General features: G+C 34.2%; 1 protein-coding gene across 1 annotated transcript; it reads right to left on the reverse strand.

Annotated features, from left to right (window-relative positions):
* Positions 1 to 961: 961 nt before the first annotated feature.
* Positions 962 to 5,169, reverse strand: LOC143083639 (uncharacterized). Its single transcript, XM_076259916.1, has 2 exons — positions 4,856 to 5,169; positions 962 to 2,299 (listed from the first exon to the last, which is right to left on the reverse strand). The coding sequence occupies exons 1-2, from the start codon at positions 4,941 to 4,943 to the stop codon at positions 972 to 974; spliced, it is 1,416 nt and encodes a 471-aa protein (XP_076116031.1). The 5' UTR covers positions 4,944 to 5,169; the 3' UTR covers positions 962 to 971.
* Between the last annotated feature and the right edge of the window lie 13,740 nt (positions 5,170 to 18,909).

Raw genomic sequence — 18,909 nt, forward strand, 5'->3', positions numbered from 1 at the left:
GCACCCGTCATGGTGTTCATGCAAGTACAAATCCGGTTAAGTTTAGGATATATTTGGTTTTTTTTTGTTCTTTCATAAATCAGATTCTTGATTTTCTCGTTTGAATTATTTCACAGTTTGACATGTCGAATCTTACAGTATGATACGGGTTTTGCTTATGGCTGAAGGTCTTACGGTTACCGCTAGCTACATACATCCTGGTTAATTTTTCTCTAGTCGATTTTATTTTTATTTTTATGTCCCATTTATGGGCATTAGGTTTTCTGGTCTGTGCGTCCGTTCGTCCGGTCATCTGTCCTGCTTCAGGTTTAAGTTTTTGGTCAAGGTAGATTTTGATGAAGTTGAAGTCCAATCAACTTGAAACTTAGTACACATGTTCCCTATGATATAAACGTTCTAATTGTAATGCCAAATTGAGGTTTAGATCCCATTTTTACGGTCCACTGAACATAGCAAATGATAGTGCGATTGGGGCATCTGTGTACTATGGACATATCATAATTGGCAATCCCACCATGCCTTTTATAACATAATTTTAAATGAAGAGGCCCAGGCCTAGGGCAAAGAAGCGAATAATGTACAATGTTTTAAGAAAGGAAATAGAGATGGTAGAACATGCTAATATGGGAAAAAGGAATTATTTGCAAATTATCAATTTTGTCACAAGTCGTCTGCCAATCAAAACTTCGGACACTTTGAGACATACACACATGCAGATAAATGGAAACCTAAGAGTCTTTTTGTTTATCCAATTTCACCCAATTCCAAATTCAATACATTTTATGACGGAATAGAAACCCCAAATCGGCATTACTATGGAACAGAACTCTCTTATTATGGAGTTCGGAAGTTGACATCATACCACATGTATGACTGAAAAAAAGTTTGCTCACAGAACCTAGGTGGCGTCCCTACCAAGAAATATCTATTATGGCAAGGAGACAACTGTTGTATTTGCTGTAAAGTTTTTATTATTCCTTTTTTATAATTGCTTCTGTTTTAATCTGGATTTCCTCATTATTCATTCGAAATTTTACGTCATCGTCTGCACTACTGTCCATACTTTCGTCTTCAAAATCATCGGGTAAGCCAGACAGATCTACAAACGAACCACTATCTGCGATTTCTATACTGAGATCGCTAGAGCCTCGTTTACGTCTTGCCTGTACTTTACCAAGTTTCTTGTCCAGAAGATACTTCCTCCTATTTTGAAGAGCTTCCCTCAACCTAGTAAATATAGTATTTTGACTAGCTGATAACTGCGGAGCTAAAGAAACAATAAACTTGAAAAATTCTTTCTTTTGGGGAACATTGATTTCATGCAAACATGGTGCATCCTTCCATATACCTGCTGCGTGTGCTGCATTTCTTATAAGTATTCCACCCAATCGTTGGGCTTCCGTTGGTTTGGCATAACGTGATCTCTTTGACAACAGTTCGTCTGCTGTAAAAGTTTTCACTTTACTTGACATCACACTCCATGCGTATGTGCAGTCATAATTTAAGCCATATATGCTACTTGCAGATGGCATTTGGTATAGCTGTATTTGATTTTGATGCCTCATATTTGACGAATTTGTAGACGCAGTCTTTGAAGGCGATTGACTTTTCGGATCTATACGAAATTCAGTCGAACCAGTTCTCTGTTGTATGTTAGAGTCACTGCCCATATGTTTTGACAATGAAACTAGTGCATCAACTGCCGAGTCATAAATGTTCCGTTGGCTATCATCAACTTTTTCTATTACTTTCCGATCGCGATTAGGACTATATTCGTCCGTACTAGAAACCTTTTCATTCATTAACTCGATCGACTGCCGCCTTGATTGGGTTTCATCTCTTCTGATTGGTGGTGATGATATAGTCCGACTTGGAGACATAAATGCTGGGTTTACTTGAGTCTTCATCGGAGAATTCCGTTCAGGTTCCGATGACACAAGGGAAATAACTCCACGAGTTGGCTGATGATGTTGATGACTGTATACATTGTTTTGTTGACTTGATGACGAAACAGGTTTGTTTGACAATGAATTAGACAACTGTTTATTTAAATCGCATTGTTTATATTGTTGGGAACTCAGAACTTGATGATTGGCTGATAGTAATGAAGGCTGAACTTGATGATTGGCTGATGGTAACGAGGGCCGGTTAGGGGAGACGACTGAGGACGACTGGTTTTCTGTTGATTTTTGTTCCCTTAATACTTTCCGTATTGTAAATCTGTCTCTGAACACAGAAAACGCATCCTGAATGTCCTCTTCACAAAATTCAAATAACATCTGTCCTGTAATTTCATTTTCTGAAAAAAATTATATAAATGTTTATCTATTTTAAGCAGAAAGTTATACACCGCGTATAAAAATAACTCTGTTGGATAAATGTCAATTAATTCAAAGTTATGTGGTAGCACATCGGTACAAAAGCACATGCACGAGTTCTTATTAACCATAATATTATCATGATTATGAAACTGATTCGGTAAATGTTTTAATTATTATTTTAACGTGTGTTTTAATTTGAAATAAAATGATTGGTAGGTGAATGGATGGTTGAGTGCAGTCCTGCTTCGCATTTTGCATTAATATAATTCTGAACATTACATGCTGCTTATGTTATGTATGTACTCTGACCTTATACAGTTTATTAATTATTTTAGTTCATATGTACATGTATGTATTTTTTTTGTTATGCTATGTTTTGTTTTTTCACAAACTGTAATATATGTTTATCATATTTATGTGACAATAGTCTAGAGATATTATCTAATGCAAGATTATGATATTATGTTATTATGTAAACGGAAAAAGAGCCGGAAGGTACGTGTTATTTTGTTTTTTTCAATATAATCAAATTTACTTTTCCCTCGTCTAAACATCATTTAAAAAACAAACACAAAATTTTTACTTCCTTCTTTAAAAATTTATTAAGTAATTGTTGATCAACATTATCATAGAGAGTGTCTGGAAGGAAATCACATATCTAAATTCTTTAATAAATTTTAGACCATTTTTTCATTTTTTTTTTTTTTTTTTATAATTTTGGCCCATTATTCTCTTTACTTTATCATGTTTATACTCTATATAAGGACGTTGTAATATTCATAAAAATCAAAATATAAAGTTAAATAATTGTTCATAAAATGTATATATGTTCAATCAATACATATATTGTTTTATGCACAATTATGGATTTTATGTTTTATTTATCTATATTTTATTTTATGAACACATGTTTTGATTCTTACGGAAGCGTATTAGCGCCACACATTTTTTTTTTTTATTTTTCTTCCTATGTTTGCGTTACAACGCAAACCTTTGCGTTATAACGCAAACATTTGCGTTATAACGCAAACCTTTGCGATATAACGCAAACCTTTGCGTTATAACGCAAACCTTTGCGTTTAACGCAAACCTTTGCGATGTAACGCAAACATCTTTATTTCAATTATTCATTAAGTTTTGTATATATGTCCGTCTGTCATTCATTTCGGATGTGATTTACTAGTAGATAAAAAAAGAAACATACATACAAGGCCAAATCATTATAATAAATATGCATAGGAATAATGGAATAATTGAAGTGCAATTATACATAAATTAAGACTGATTTGTGCATCAGAAAAGTATATAATTTAACAAGAAAATAGATATAGTATATAGTCATATTAAAATTGAAAGATCAAAAATAATGTCATACAATTGTGAAACCTCCAAGTCAAATAGACAAAATGATCTTTCTGCTTTAAAATGAATTATTAATAAGGAAACATTTTTTTTTAAATCTCAGAATATGATCAAGATTCTTTGATAGAAAGTCATTGAATTTTCATTTCAATATAATGAAGTATTTTTAAGATGCTTGGGTAGCAATTTGAATAGAGAGAACATAATTTTATTAATAAAACATCTTCATTCTATACATTTATTGCCAAAGGGTAGCTTGTTTGAATGTAACCTACTTTACACAGATCTCAAACGAGAGCTTACTTTGGAAGTATATTTATATTCGGTTATAGCTATATTAGCAGGGTTGATTTTTTTCTTAGGTATAACCTCAATTTACTCAATTTTCTTTGTAATATATATACTAGCAGTAACTTGGATATCGTTTTTGGGGACCTTTATAGTTTGTTGTTTAGTGTGAGCCAATGCTCCGTGTTGAAGACCGTAATTCGGCCTATGATGGTTTACTTTTACGAATAGTGACTTAGATGGAGAGTTTTCTTATTGGCACTCATACCACATCTTCTTATATTATTCTGCTCATTATTAGTCATTGATATGATCTAATTATTCAAACAGTTTACTTTGCAATTACTACAAAGGTGATAAATTTTATTATATCCAGCCTCCTCCATTAATAAATACTGTTTCCTTTGAATCTTAAATAAGAAATAAGATAAAACAAATGTTTGCGTTATATCGCAAAGGTTTGCGTTATAACGCAAACAAAGGAAGAAAAATACAAAAAAAATGTGTGGCGCTAATACGCTTCCGTAGATTCTTATAATATATATGTTTTCGTTTTTTATGAAGCTACGTACAAATGTATATACATGGTAAATGCATATATTGTTATATACATACTCCCCCCTGTTGCTGAGTCCCCCCTTTTCCGCATCACAATTTGCACCTGCTAAACTAAAGGAATGATAACCCAGGCTGAAATTGGGAGTATATAAAAAAGAGGCTCGACTGCAATTAATATCGTTTTGATAGTTTAGTCTTCAGCCGATTAATAAATTTAATGAAACACGACATGATTGGACTCCCCCTTTCTCTTTCCCCTCCCGGAAAAACAGATCCAGTTCAAGGGTTTTATCCACTAAAAATATACCTGTGAACAATGTTTTTACCTGTAATACTTTTCTTTCCCGTATCAGATAATCCTTTGTTTGTAAGAAATGTCGACAGCTCGATATAATTCATCCGTTTAACACTCATGGCTGATATCAATGAATCTGGGTCACCTTGTCAATTTTACTGCACTTTTTAACAGATAATTTCCTTCCGAAAGATTTGCGATACTTATTTTATCAATCTTCCATTTGCAGTTCTATTGCATGATACTTCCATTATATAATGGTACGACGATGAACTCATTAATATATGGTGAACAATGATATACGTAATGGCCATGAACGATGACTTAATTAATTGCTTTTACAACAATAGGTTTATAGTCTGTTTCAATTTACATCATATGATTAAGTTCGATATTGCATTACAAGGTATAGTCTGTTTTATTTTTGATGTTCATGTCGTCTGCATGGTGTAAAATTAATAAGAATTTACCAAATCTTAGGGTTTATTTATGATTTTATAATGCTAAATTTAAAACTAGTTTAGGTTTAGGTAAAATGGATCCTACACTGTTTTTTAAGTGCTGTTTTAATCCCTGCACCTTTTTTTTTTTTAATTCATGGGACGTTAGGACAATTAATATCTAATAGCCCTTTTTTTAAGGGAGTGTATTTTTTTAAATAAATTGATTGATTATAAACTTTAAGTATAATATTATTAGTTTCATACGGGAAATGAAAACAATCTTTTGTTTATTTTGAAGATTCATAATGAAACAAACTTTGACTTAAAATATAATTTCTTGTTTTAAGATTATATGGAAAAAAGTTTGTTTTCATTAAAAAGTCGTGAATAAAAGAGAAAACGCTCCATTAAAAGCCTGATAAGTATGGTCGGTAGTTTGTGAACTTACGCAATTTTTATCTTGCCTGAGCTTAATGTTTTGAGTTATGAATACAATGATATGTGCCAGGATATTCACGAATGAGACAGCTACCAATCAAATTTATAAACAATTAATGAAATTGTGCACTTCACCTTAAAACAGGTATCTATGATAGAATATAACTAGTCCCAGGTCTTAAAGTCAAAATTCAGAGCTTAAGGGACGACATACAAAAGCAATGAAGGATAAGTAACTTACTTCAAATAGTTTGGGTGTGTGGGGTTCAAAATGGCTGCAAGATGTGTTTAAATGACATGGATTTTATATATATAGATTCCACAAGTGCAACAAGTGTATTACGATATTTATCCACTCGAGACAGTTAAATTTTAATATTTTTTTAAATAATTAAAATTCAACTGTTGAGAATGGAGAAATATCGTAATACACGAATTACAGTGGTTGAATCTGTTGCTCTAATGATTTGTACTTCCTTTTCAAAGATTTGAGGAAAGTTGTGTACTTTTGATGTGACGTCATCAGACATGGTCGCCTTTTTCTATGACGTCACAATAAGAAAATTCAGAAGAAAACAAGAAAATTTGACGTCACAATTAAATTTAAACCAATCATTTGCTGAGAACAAATTTTTCACTAGAGATTAGAAATATTTTTCTCACACCGGTCAGGAAATGTGAAAATAGCATGAAAATTAGAGAAATATCCTAAGGGAGCTACCATTTGATTTTTATGGGGGGGGGGGGGGGGGGGGGGGTGCTAGGATGAAAAATTTTGTCCTTTTTTTTGTAGTTGTAATCCCTGTCCTGCCTTTTTTATTTTTTACTCTATTCGGTCCTGCCTTTTTTTTTACTAGTTTATCCTGACTTTTTTTACATAAATTGTCATCCTGCCTTTTTTTTTTATCAAGTTGCTCATCCTGCCTTTTTTTTTACTCAAAACTCCTGTCCCTGCCTATTTTTTTCAAATTTCATCCTAGCCCCCCCCCCCCCCCCCCCATAAAAATCAAATGGTAGCTCCCTAATTGGTCAATCAATTTTTTCCCCAAATCAAGATTTGTATAGTCTTACTATACAAATCCTTGCCCAAATTAAGTTAAGAGGAGGTCAGTGAAAAAACTATATGAATTAAGTTTTTTTATCTTACATTGAACTTTTGATGTCCTCCGAAAAAAGGAGGATTCTTACCCCTCACATGACCTGCCAGTTAGATTCTTACACCTCCCTATGAACTGCCAGTAAGATTCTTACTCCTTGCCATGAACTACCAGTTATTTTCTTACTCCTCCCCATGAACTGCCAGTTAGATTCTTACACCTCCCTATGACCTGCCAGTTAGATTCTTACTCCTCGCCATGAACTGCCAGTTAGATTCTTACTCCTCCCTATGAACTGCCAGTTAGATTCTTACTCCTCGTCATGAACTGCCAGTTATATTCTTACTCCTCCCCATGAACTGCCAGTTAGATTCTTTCTTCTCCCCATGAACTGTCAGTTAGATTCTTACTCCTCCCCATGAACTGCCAGTTAAATTCTTTTTTTCTCCATGAACTGCCAGTTAGATTCTTTTTTCTCCATGAACTGCCAGTTAGATTCTTACACCTCCCTATGAACTGCCAGTTAAATTCTTACTTCTCCCCATGAGCTGCCATTTAGATTCTTACACCTCCCCATGAACTGCCAGTTAGATTCTTACACCTCACTATGAATTGCTATTTATATTCTTACTTCTCCCCATGAACTGCCAGTTAGATTCCTACTCCTCGCTATGAACTGCCAGTTAGATTTTTCCGTGAATTAAGTAAGAAAGAAAATTTAATTTAGAGTAGGGCATGATATTCACAACACAGTTAACATGAACTCTGTAGAGCTCTTAACCGACTTGATATTTAAAAAACAAATAACAAATTATAAGCACATATGACAGACTACACGTACAAAGAAAACAAATGCATAATAAAATAGCTAAGCAAACATGCATAAATCAAAGCAAGCAAGTTAAAAAGAAAAGAATATCATATTTTGCTTTAACTGGCACAAAGACAAAAGCTATAGCAAATAAATAAAACAAATTTAAAGCAATCAAATAAACAGAACACTAGTACCGAGGGCTAGAAGATTTCAGCTGCGAGACAGCAAAGTTAGAAGCAGTTTTCTGAAGAATTCCATGTTGAAATAAAATGTTTGAACTGTTCCAAATTAAAATTGAGAGGCTCCGTGCATGGTTAGTGAACTTTACATGATTCTGTATGATAGATAGCAAAAGGAAAAGCATTAATACAATGAAAAACAAAACTGTGTCCAAGAACACTCGCTAGGAAAGGATTGATCGTGCTGCTATGAAAGTCAGCCGCCTTACACTTCAACATTAGCGGGTATTACACAGGGCATGCGCAGAGCAGGGTAAACGTCGTAAACGTACATTAAATCATGACACTAGTGACGGCTGACGCTTGATAGTTTTTTATAACTTTATAGTAAATGACACTTAATGTTCAGGGTAATTCGGACTATTTCCGACTAAGGACAGGCACATACAGATTGTGTCTGATTTCAAATTTTTCCGTTCAAAATAAATATAAAAATAGAGAGATGCATTTTCATTGCCTTGAATGAATATCTTCATACGACCAAATGACACCAGTAGCTGATTCTGGCGGGGAAGACTTGAGTGAATTAAAACAATTCTCGAAAATTATAACTTCATGTTTAGTTTTACTTTTAAAGGACATGCGAGTAACACATATTTATTTATTTAGATAATGAATGAATTGACAGTTATTAAACTATGTCTTCATCATGTTCAGGAAATTTATAAATTTATATAACACTTTTTGTTATTTTACATCTTCCCAACCATATAACATGTAGACGGTGCGACAACTCCAGGTTGCTTGAATTGTAGAATCAAGTTGGAGTTGTCTTTCTTTAATTAGAAATCTTGAAAGTCTCAAGACCAAATGACTTAGAAGTTAACAACTATATAGGTCACTGTACCGCATCCAACAATTAGCAAAACTCATACTGCATAAACACGCAAAAACATGTATATGTTTATAATTATTGAATATCATTTATATATTATAATCTGTATTGGCATATAAACAAATTAAACATGTTAAAGTTAAACTGTGTCATTTTGGTCTTTTGTAGATAGTTGTCTCATTGGCAATCATACCACATCTTCTTTTTTTATATTGATAGTTTTATTTGATAGTTTTATACTTCTTTTCACACAGTTATCTCTTTTGAAGATTATGCTTGAAATGAAAAGGCGTTAATTACTTTTGCAAATGAATAAAATTGAGAATGAAACTGGGGAATGTGTCAAAGAAACAACAACCCGACCAAAGAGCAGACACTGTGACAGCCGACGGCCACCAATGGGCCTTCAATGCAGCGAGAAACTCCCATTTCAGAATAAATGATGGTATAAACGAGATATTGATTTGTTCCCAGGTAACACCCCCCCCCCCCCCCCCCCCCCCGGCTTTAAAAGAAAAATAATGAATGTTACGCTATGGGGTATTCTATAGACATATGTTCGTAATTCATTATCATTATCAGATGCACGGTTCAATATCAAAGAATGGATATAATATTGATTAAGAGGAGTTGTGGTGTTAACGTGTTAACGTCAATGGCCGAGTTCACTTGAAACTCTCGAGTTAACTTTACTTACTCGGGTTTCAACAAATGATTTTACTTGAACCACTCGAGTTAACCCCTCGTACCCTGGTTCCAACCCTCACCAAGCCAGGGTTAGACTCGAGAAACTCTTGAATGACGTCAAACCAATGAGAATATTTTATTTTTATGCTTGGTCAGGGCCTTACACCAGAGTTGCTTAGAGTTGTTCCGAATATCAACTCTAATGCGTTCACGTGATAATCTATTAACTCTAAAGTCGATTGAAAAGTTTCAAGTGAACTCGGCCAATGCGAATGACACAGACAGCATCCTTGTTAAAGGGCAACATACTGTTTAGAATGAACAATGGACAAGTATAGATCTATACATATACACTAGTAATTTTGGGGCCCTTTATAGCTTGTTGTTCGGTGAGAGCCAAGGTTCCGTGTTGATGGCCGTACATTTACCTATAATGGTTTACTTTTTTTAAATTGTTATTTGGATGGAGAATTGTCTCATTGACACTCACACCACATCTTCCAATATCTATATGTCAAGCTATAAATAGCTAAAATTCTTTTTTTTGAAGTTGATTGACAGAGATGTTGAAAAACCTCCCATCAGCATCAAATTTTCACAAATACATTGCGATATGACTAACATACAGCTGACAAAGGTCCTTAATTTAGACGGGCGCGTGAACATGTGACAAGGTCATTATAACCTAGTCTTTTCACCCCAATAGCCCCATTTAAACTCAAATCAGTGTAATAATAAGAATAGAAATATGGAAGAGCACACAATCAAATCATTCTTGAAAAAGAATTTAATCAATATAATTTTAATGTAATAGCAAAACAATGGAACAGATTAAAAAAAACAATTACAAAATATATGAAAGGGAAATTCATTGGTATTTTTTAATGCAGTGTTCTGTACAGCGGCTTTTTGTTGTATATCTATCCAATCAATTCAGTCCGTTTAGTCTGATTTAGTCTTTGATTTCAACACTGTACCAAGCAAGAAGAGGGTTCTTGAGCGCTCACATACATGTACATTCAGTATATACCCGTCTCAAGTCAAAACGTGTTATCGTTGGTTACTGTCTGTCAAACGTACTTCTCGACTTGGTTTTTTTCCGCTCTTTTAGATTGTTTCACATTTTATCATGCCGTGTCTGTCATCGCTTACTATTCATTGTAGAAGGCCATATGATAACGTATCTACATTAACCAATCTAATTAAAATTAAATCTCCGCACTCGCTCATTTTTTATGCTTGGTCTCCCCCCCCCCCCCTCTCTCTTACAGCGACCAAGCATAAGAAATGAGCGAGTGAGCTCCCACGCAGCCACCAAGCATAAAAAATGAGCGAGTGCAGAGATTTGATTTTAGTTAGATTGTTACATTAACCTTCTTTGGTCACTTATGGATAGATTGTTATCGGTCATTTTAACACATCTTCTTACTTTTATATTCAAAGTATTATGACTAAACTTGGCATGCTGATACTCTTGGTATACTTAAATTTGGGTTTATATATAAGCCGTAGTATATTTTTTATGTGATAGTTGGTTAAAGAGGTCACCAGAGCTCATGTTTTGTCTGTTATTATGTATATATATGCCGACTCTAAATAAAATTTACTTACTTACTTACTTACTTACTTACTAAAGTGGTTTTTATGATCGAATACGTGCATTACGAGAGCTATATCATGTTAAGTTTCTTTAACTAACTACAATTAGGATCGATGGTTTTTAACGTCCGGTGACACATATTTCGTGTTTCTGACATATTGATGTACTATTAATATGAACCGATTTTTGGACCATAAAGTACTAACTGTTTAACGTTCCAGTTTAAAGTTTAATATCTACAAGAAATTCCATTTAAAAACACCGAGCCGACCAGTCACACTCTTAACAAGTGCGGCATGTCCAACACCGATTATCGAAATACATTTTTAATATTAAAAAAAAAATGTGGTAGGATTGCAAATCAGACAACTTTCCACAAGAGACCAAAATGACACAAAATTAACAACTATATGTCACCGTAAGACCTCCAACAATGAGCAAAGCCCATACCGCATAGTCAGCTACATGTATAAGAGGCCCCGAAATGACAAATGTAAAACAATTCAAACCAGAAATAAGCCTTTGATATGACGAGATCAGTGATCGAACAAACGACGGGTTGTCTTTCGAACGAGCTTTGGAGGCAAAGCCGAAAAACACCAAGCCGTGTTCTTTAATACAGTTAAAAGGACGTATAACTGTTAAGATAAATCTCAATCAATTATACGGAAATTAGATATTCTGACAACTATATAAATACATTTGACAACCTTTAATCTGAAATAAAAAGAACAGTTATATGGTGACAAAATGCCATGTTTACTACTTTAGTGACAGTACAAGCTAAATGTGTTACCGTATTGACGCCGGACGCACAGGAAAATGTGACAATTTCCCCTTCTCTCAGTATTTGCAAACGTTGCAAAATGTTCTAGTCAACCAACCCTATCTGAATATCAATTACATTTAAGGCAAGTGGACAACTATTTGATATAAAAAAAGGGGGCAGAGTTAGGATACACCGGATTCATAATTTATCATATGTTCACCTGTTGCTACATGTATATACAATTGAAAATAGGAATGTGTCAAAGAGACAACAACTCGATCAAAGACCAGACAACAGCCGAAAGCCACCAATGGGTCTACAGTGCAGCGAGAAACTCCAGTACCCGGATGCGTGCTTCAGCTGGTCAATAAACAAATATGTATACTAGTTTTCTCGTTTGAATTGTTTTACATTGTCTTATCGAAGCCTGTTATAGCTGACTATGCGGTATGGCCTTTGCTCATTGTTGAAGGCCGTACGATGACCTATAGTTGTTAATGTCTGTGTCATTTTGGTCTTTTGTGGATAGTTGTCTCATTGGCAATCATACCACATCTTATTTTTTATACTAGTTCACTGATAATGGACGTCATGCTAAACTCCAAAATACAGTACACAAGAAACTAAAATTAAAAATCAATTTAAAACGTGCTTATTTCAAAACATGCTTATTTCAAATGAGAGGCGAAGAATACGAGCGACATTCAAATTCATAAGTCGAAAATACACTGACAACGCCATGGCTTAAAATGAATAAGACAAACAGACAAACAGACAAACAACATTTGACTGCTTAGCTTCCCAACGAAAACCAACTTGTCGTCCCCCTAAAGAGTATTTTTTACCTATTTTGATATTCTAAAAAGTAAAATCACAAAAATACTGAACTCAGAGGAAAATCAAATCGGAAAGTCCCTAATCACATTGCAAAATCAAATGACAAAACACATAAAAAAACGAATGGACAACAACTGTCATATTCCTGACTTGGTACAGGCATTTTCAAATGTGGAAAATGGTTGATTGAACCTGGTTTTATAGCGCTTAACCTCTCACTTGTACGACAGTCTCATCAAATTCCGTTGTATTTACAACGATGCGTGAACTAAACAGACATAATAAATAAAATCGTCAAAATATGGATATACAGCAGTCATCACTGTGTTACAATTTTAAAAGAAACAATTTTATAAAAAAGCACAGAAACATCTATCAAAGTAAAAAAAACATGCGTTGCTTGTAAACCATCTGTCGAATGAAGATGATATATGTTAATGGCCATATTTTGGTCTTGAATGAAATTTGCAAATAGTAAAACTCTGATGTAATGAATTCTTTAATTAAGATATATTTTAATTTTATTCATAAATGAAAAGGTTAATATCACCTGGACGCTTAAGTGCAGAATAGTCAATTGTGATGTGTCTATACATGATGTCGTAAACATGTCGAGGTACCATATTTGACCTACAAAGGTCGTATTTGACCTAAACAGGTCATTCTGAACAAGATAGCTTTTTTACAACCTAGTTGCCATAAAAGATATAGCACACACATAAAACAATGCATCTTGTAGCAAAATATTGTTATGTATAAGATATGCAAGTATATGCCTACCAAAACTTTTAAATATCAATGTACCACAATAATGAAGACTGACACAAACTTCATTTATTGTGTGTGAACTTATTATCCATTTTGGCTGTATAATTGGGGGCCACTTGCAGGGTTCAAACTCACTTTATTTCTGAATGTTTCCATCCTCAATTCAAGTTACACAATTCAAGGCATGTGTATACATTTGTAATTGTTTTTTTTTTATGCCCCACCTACGATAGTAGAGGGGCATTATGTTTTCTAGTCTGTGGGTCCGTTCGTTCGTTCGTCCGTCTGTCCCGCTTCAGGTTAAAGTTTTCGGTAAGGTAGTTTTTGATGAAGTTGAAGTCAATGTCAAATTAGAGTTTTAACCCCCAATTATTTTGGATGTATGATTGTAGTGTCGATCGAGGAATCAGGGGTGCACTGGCGAAGAGAACCACGACCTGCGGCAGGAAAACTGGCAATCCTATAGTAAAGTAAGATTGGAATCGAACGTACCTGTCACTTGCATGGTTCAAACTCACTTTATTTCTGAATGTTTCCATCCTCAATTCTAGTTACACAATTCAAGGCATGTGTATACATTTGTTATTGTTTTGTTATGCCCCACCTACGATAGTAGAGGGGCATTATGTTTCTAGTCTGTGGGTCTGTTCGTTCGTTCGTCCGTCTGTCCCGCTTCAGGTTAAAGTTTTCGGTAAGGTAGTTTTTGATGAACTTGAAGTCAATGTCAAACCCCCAATTTCACGGTTTACTGAACAAAGAAAATGACAGTGCAAATTTCAGGTTAAAGTTTTTGGTCAAGGTAGTTTTCGATGAATTTGAAGTCCAATCAACTGGAAACTTAGTATACATGTTCCCTATAATATGATCTTTCAAAATTTAAATGCTAAACTGGATTTTTACCATAATTTCACAGTCCACTAAACATAGCCTGAAAAAGATAGTGCGAGTGGGGCATCCGTGTACTAGGGAAACATTCTTGTTTAACATTATTTCAAATGTACTTTGCTTTGCAGCTGCATCAAAAATGTAATATTTTCTATAAAAATGACAACATCATGTTTGATAATGATTCAACAGTCTGTCACGTTCGGTTACAAAATCTTCAACAAAGAAAATCACAGGGAAAGTGTTGTGCAATTAAAGTCTTTCAGTATAGCAAGATCACGTTGAATTATCAAAGATCATTCAATTTTGATAATGCATGATTTTTAAAGTATTAACACGATCTTGGCAAATTGTGTTTAATCATGCTTATCAAATTAAATTTGATATTTAATTTATTTAATTATTACATATTTTGATAACCCTTTTAAGAAAATCTTGCTGCATGCATGTATCTTATGTTCAAGTTGCAGCTTCATATCAGGCGAATCCACCCCTACCACCATGAAAAAATTTACAAATGGTAAAATTGTAGCCATTTTTTTTTAGGGGGGGGGGAGAATTTTAAAACTGGTCACACCGAAGTCTGTATTTTTTCTGTTAAAGTATACTCAATTACTTTCATTACTTAAATATGCTGCATTGAAGATCCATTGGTGGCCTTCGTCTGTTGTCTCTTTGACACAAAGTCATTACCAATTTCCATTCTCAATTTTAATTAAAAGGTTTATGGGTACATACTGTACAGTTAGAATAGTATCAAATTATATATATATAGCAGAAAAGTAAAGGGTACCAAAATACATTGATGACATTATGTCTTTGAAAAGAGGGGCGAAAGATACCAGAGGGACAATCAAACTCATAGATCGAAAATAAACTGACAACATGGCTAAAAAAGAAAAATACTAACAGACAAATAAGTACAGTATGTTCGTCCTTATTAAAGTTGTGGAATTAATAAAGTGGGGGGAGACACCAATAGTGAATTAAATTTAAAGTCGAAAAAAGCAGACGATAAACAAATCTGAAAAACATAACATATAATCTTTATTGCAAAACATGAAACCCTTTATAAAAAAGTAAAGATAGAGCAAAACGAACCGCAACAATAGACCAGTGACGTGGTCAGATATGACGGAAGGGGTCGAATTTCCTGAGTGAAAAATAACATTTATCACTCAAAATTTGCAAACATAGTGGAGTGGAGTGGAGTTGAATTCAGGATTTGAGAGTCGAACTCAAGATTTTAAATTTATTCCTTGTAAAGTCCAATTTTAAGGTATCAAGTGGACCGTGAAAAATATTATATGCTCCTTTCTTTCGGGAAAAGAATGACCCCGTTCTACTGATACGGTCAGTATAAAACTTAAAGAGTGGATAGTTTTGTAAATTAGTAAGAACTTGAAAATAAATACTTTGATATGCTAATACTAAAATAAATCTCCTAAGGACTATCGGTTGATCTGATTAATCATCGATTAGGAATGAGTTGAAAATAGGAAAGTGATGTATTTACATTTGCCTGGAGTGATTGTTTACGATCAGGATAATAGAATTTTACAAAGTATGTTTTCTTAACATTTTCACACATGTGATGATTTAAACATCCAACATTGACCAGAGACTCTTAAAGATAAAATCGGGAAAGAAGTAGTGTTTGTATGGTGGCCGGATGCGGCCATTTCGCGTTTTCGCGTTTTCGCGTTATCTCCTTTAACTTTCACGTGAAATCGAGAAATCGAAAAATCGGGAAAGCGAAAACACGAAATTGGGAAATCTATTTCATTTCCCGTTTTCGCATTTTCGCTTTCGCGTTTTCGCGTTTTGCTTTCTTGATTTCTCAATTTCGCGTTTTCGCTTTCTCACTTTCCCGATTTCCCGATTTCCCGATTTCCTGATTTCTCAATTTCTCGATTTCGCTTTCTCGATTTCTCGATTTCCCGATTTCCCGATTTCTCGATTTCGCGATTTCGCGTTTGCAAAGTGAAAGGAGAAAACGCGAAAACGCGAAAAGGCGAAATGACCGCATCCGGCCACCATATCAGATGGTGGCATTTCGCCTTTTCGCGTATGCTGGCCGGATGCGGCCATTTCGCCTTTTCGCGTTTTCGCGTTTGTGTTATGCCCTTTGGTCGGGTTGTTGTCTCTTTGACACATTCCCCATTTCCATTCTCAATTTTATCATAATAGGAAATAAGTATCAAATGCCGCGATACATGTATGTGTCGTGAGCAGGACAACAGCAAATGTTCACTAATAATTATTAGTAATAAAATTGAGAATAGAAATGAGGAATGTGTCAAAAAGACAACAACCCGACCAAAGAGCAGAAAACATCCAAACAGCCAACCCGCTGGCTCCTTAACAAAAAATATTGACCATCAAATCTTTTATGTTATTGACCACGCCACAAAAGTTGAGTTTGAAGATTTATGCTCTTATATCCTTTTCTATATGATCTATTGGTTTCAGAGAATTTCATTAGATTATACTGTGGGCTGGTATATTACTTGCAGGTTTTTCATTAATTGGTCATTATCTACAATATAAGTAAGATGATATGCAAGTGATTGTTATGTGTGTATATTATTGATATATTTATAAAGGCACCGAATTCTCTACCAATTTCGATAACATAAAAAAATGGCGAAACAACTTTGTATGATATATATCAAAAAGCCAATTCAATTAAAATATTGATCTCTGAATACGTTATACTACATATGAGTATAAAGTAATCAGAGTTCAATATTTTAATTAGATTGTCAAAAAGCCATACACCGCGTTTGAAAATGTCTTTGAAAGACAAAAGCAATTAGTACAGACAAAATAATCACGTTCGCTCGTGACTATACTTTACTTTAAAGAAAATCGACAGGAAGTTCCGGCCCCCTTTGATTTCCACCCTTACAATTTATGTGTTAATGTGTTTGCATTTAATATAAACCACTGCATGGATATTCATCAAACAACATACATTTCATCGATTGTTTCCATCTAACAGAAAAATATCTTTAAACAAGAATGCATCCATAGTACACGGGAGCCCTAATCACACTATCATTTTCTATATCCAGTGGACCGTTAAATTGGGTCAAAACTCTAATTTGGCATTAATATAAGAAATATCATATCATAAGGAACATGGCACGTACTAAGTTTCAGGACTTCAACTTCATAAAAAAATAACTTGACCAAAACTTTTAACCTGAAGGGGACATACGGACAGACGGACGAACGAACGGACGCACAGACCAGAAAACATAAAACCCATAAATGGGGCATAAAAAGATAAACAAGATGCAAAGTGTATATGGGTCTCTCACTTCGTGACAATCACAGACAAATGCTCAATATAGTACAAAAACGGTAGTATTACAAATTTTATATTTTACATATGACTACAAATGTAGTTATGAACTTTTAATAACAAAGTCGTTCATATTAACATCCATGTTAATGTAATCTTGTAAACAGGTCTACTATCATTACTCCGACATTACTTTTTATGTCCTCTGTCAAAATCTTAACAAGTTTATTGCATATGAAAAAGTGTTTGATCTTGTTAAGTTTTCTTTTTTTGTGTGCAGTTTGCTGCTTTGAAACAAATGAAATACAGAAGATATGTATGGTACAACTTAAGATTTCCGAACTTCCGACCTTTCGGGATCACCGGAGTTCATTGGTCACGTTGGTTAAGGTTCGTGTTGCTCGTTGACTTGTGGCTTTTGATTGTCCATTGTTCTCTTTTATATGTTCTCGGTGACCTCAAATATACAACGCGTGAGCCTTGAACGTATTTTTGGGAAACGCTTTGGCGCTTAATCAGGTACAAAATTTTGGAAAGCTAAATGCTAGTACATAAAAGTTTGTCTGAACATCACTCCAAAAGGTACAAAAACAAACCAGTCACCAAGATCAACATTGCCTAAGGAAAATGGAGTGATACCGTGACCTGCATACTGTTGACAATTTTGAAACCTATTTATTTATTTTCTTTTAAACATTCGTGTCGAAGGTTTTGAGAGGAAGTAAAATTAATTAGTCTGAACAACAGCAATCAATGTAATGCACTGCCTTAATTCCCAGAGAAAAGGGTATGGATGGAGGGTCTCCAATTCTTTACTCTTTAATTCTTTAATTATTAAGAATGTTTTTCTATATCGTAAATATATTCCGTCCATTTATTACTCTCTATCTTTTAATTTTAGCAACCCTTATTCTCTGTTCTTTATTTTGTCATTTTTGCTTCTCTTCTTTATTTTTTCCCATTTTATTTTGTACTTTTTTACTATTATTCTATAAACCCAACATCAATCCATTATAGAACATATATTTTGGTTTGTAGTTTCTTTCCTAAATGTTTCGTCGGCATTTATTATTTGCAATATTTTGTCTTAACTGTACGGAAGCCATGGATTGCCATGCAAAAATAAATTACTACTTGCGCGCACAATTACTGTCTTATGCACACAAGTTACACAACTTGTGCGCACGAGTTAATTACTAACTTGTGCACAGGAGTTACTATCTTGTGCGCACAACTGTCGTGTATATATGGAGTCATTCATATTTGAGAGCTAAAAAAAAACTGTATCGACGATGTTACTCGTAACGACAACTTGTCAGTCAGTCATTGCCACCAAACCTTGACCTCATGGCCGTGCTTTAAA

The sequence above is a fragment of the Mytilus galloprovincialis genome, chromosome 7 (assembly GCF_965363235.1).
Source record: "Mytilus galloprovincialis chromosome 7, xbMytGall1.hap1.1, whole genome shotgun sequence".
In the NCBI taxonomy this organism is placed as follows: domain Eukaryota; kingdom Metazoa; phylum Mollusca; class Bivalvia; order Mytilida; family Mytilidae; genus Mytilus; species Mytilus galloprovincialis.

Coding starts and splice junctions, on each gene's coding strand:
- LOC143083639 (XM_076259916.1), bottom strand. CDS start 4,943: ATGAGTGTTAAACGGATGAATTATATCGAGCTGTCGACATTTCTTACA. Junction 2,300..4,855: donor GGGAAAGAAAAGTATTACAG/GTAAAAACATTG, acceptor AATTTTTTTCAG/AAAATGAAATTACAGGACAG.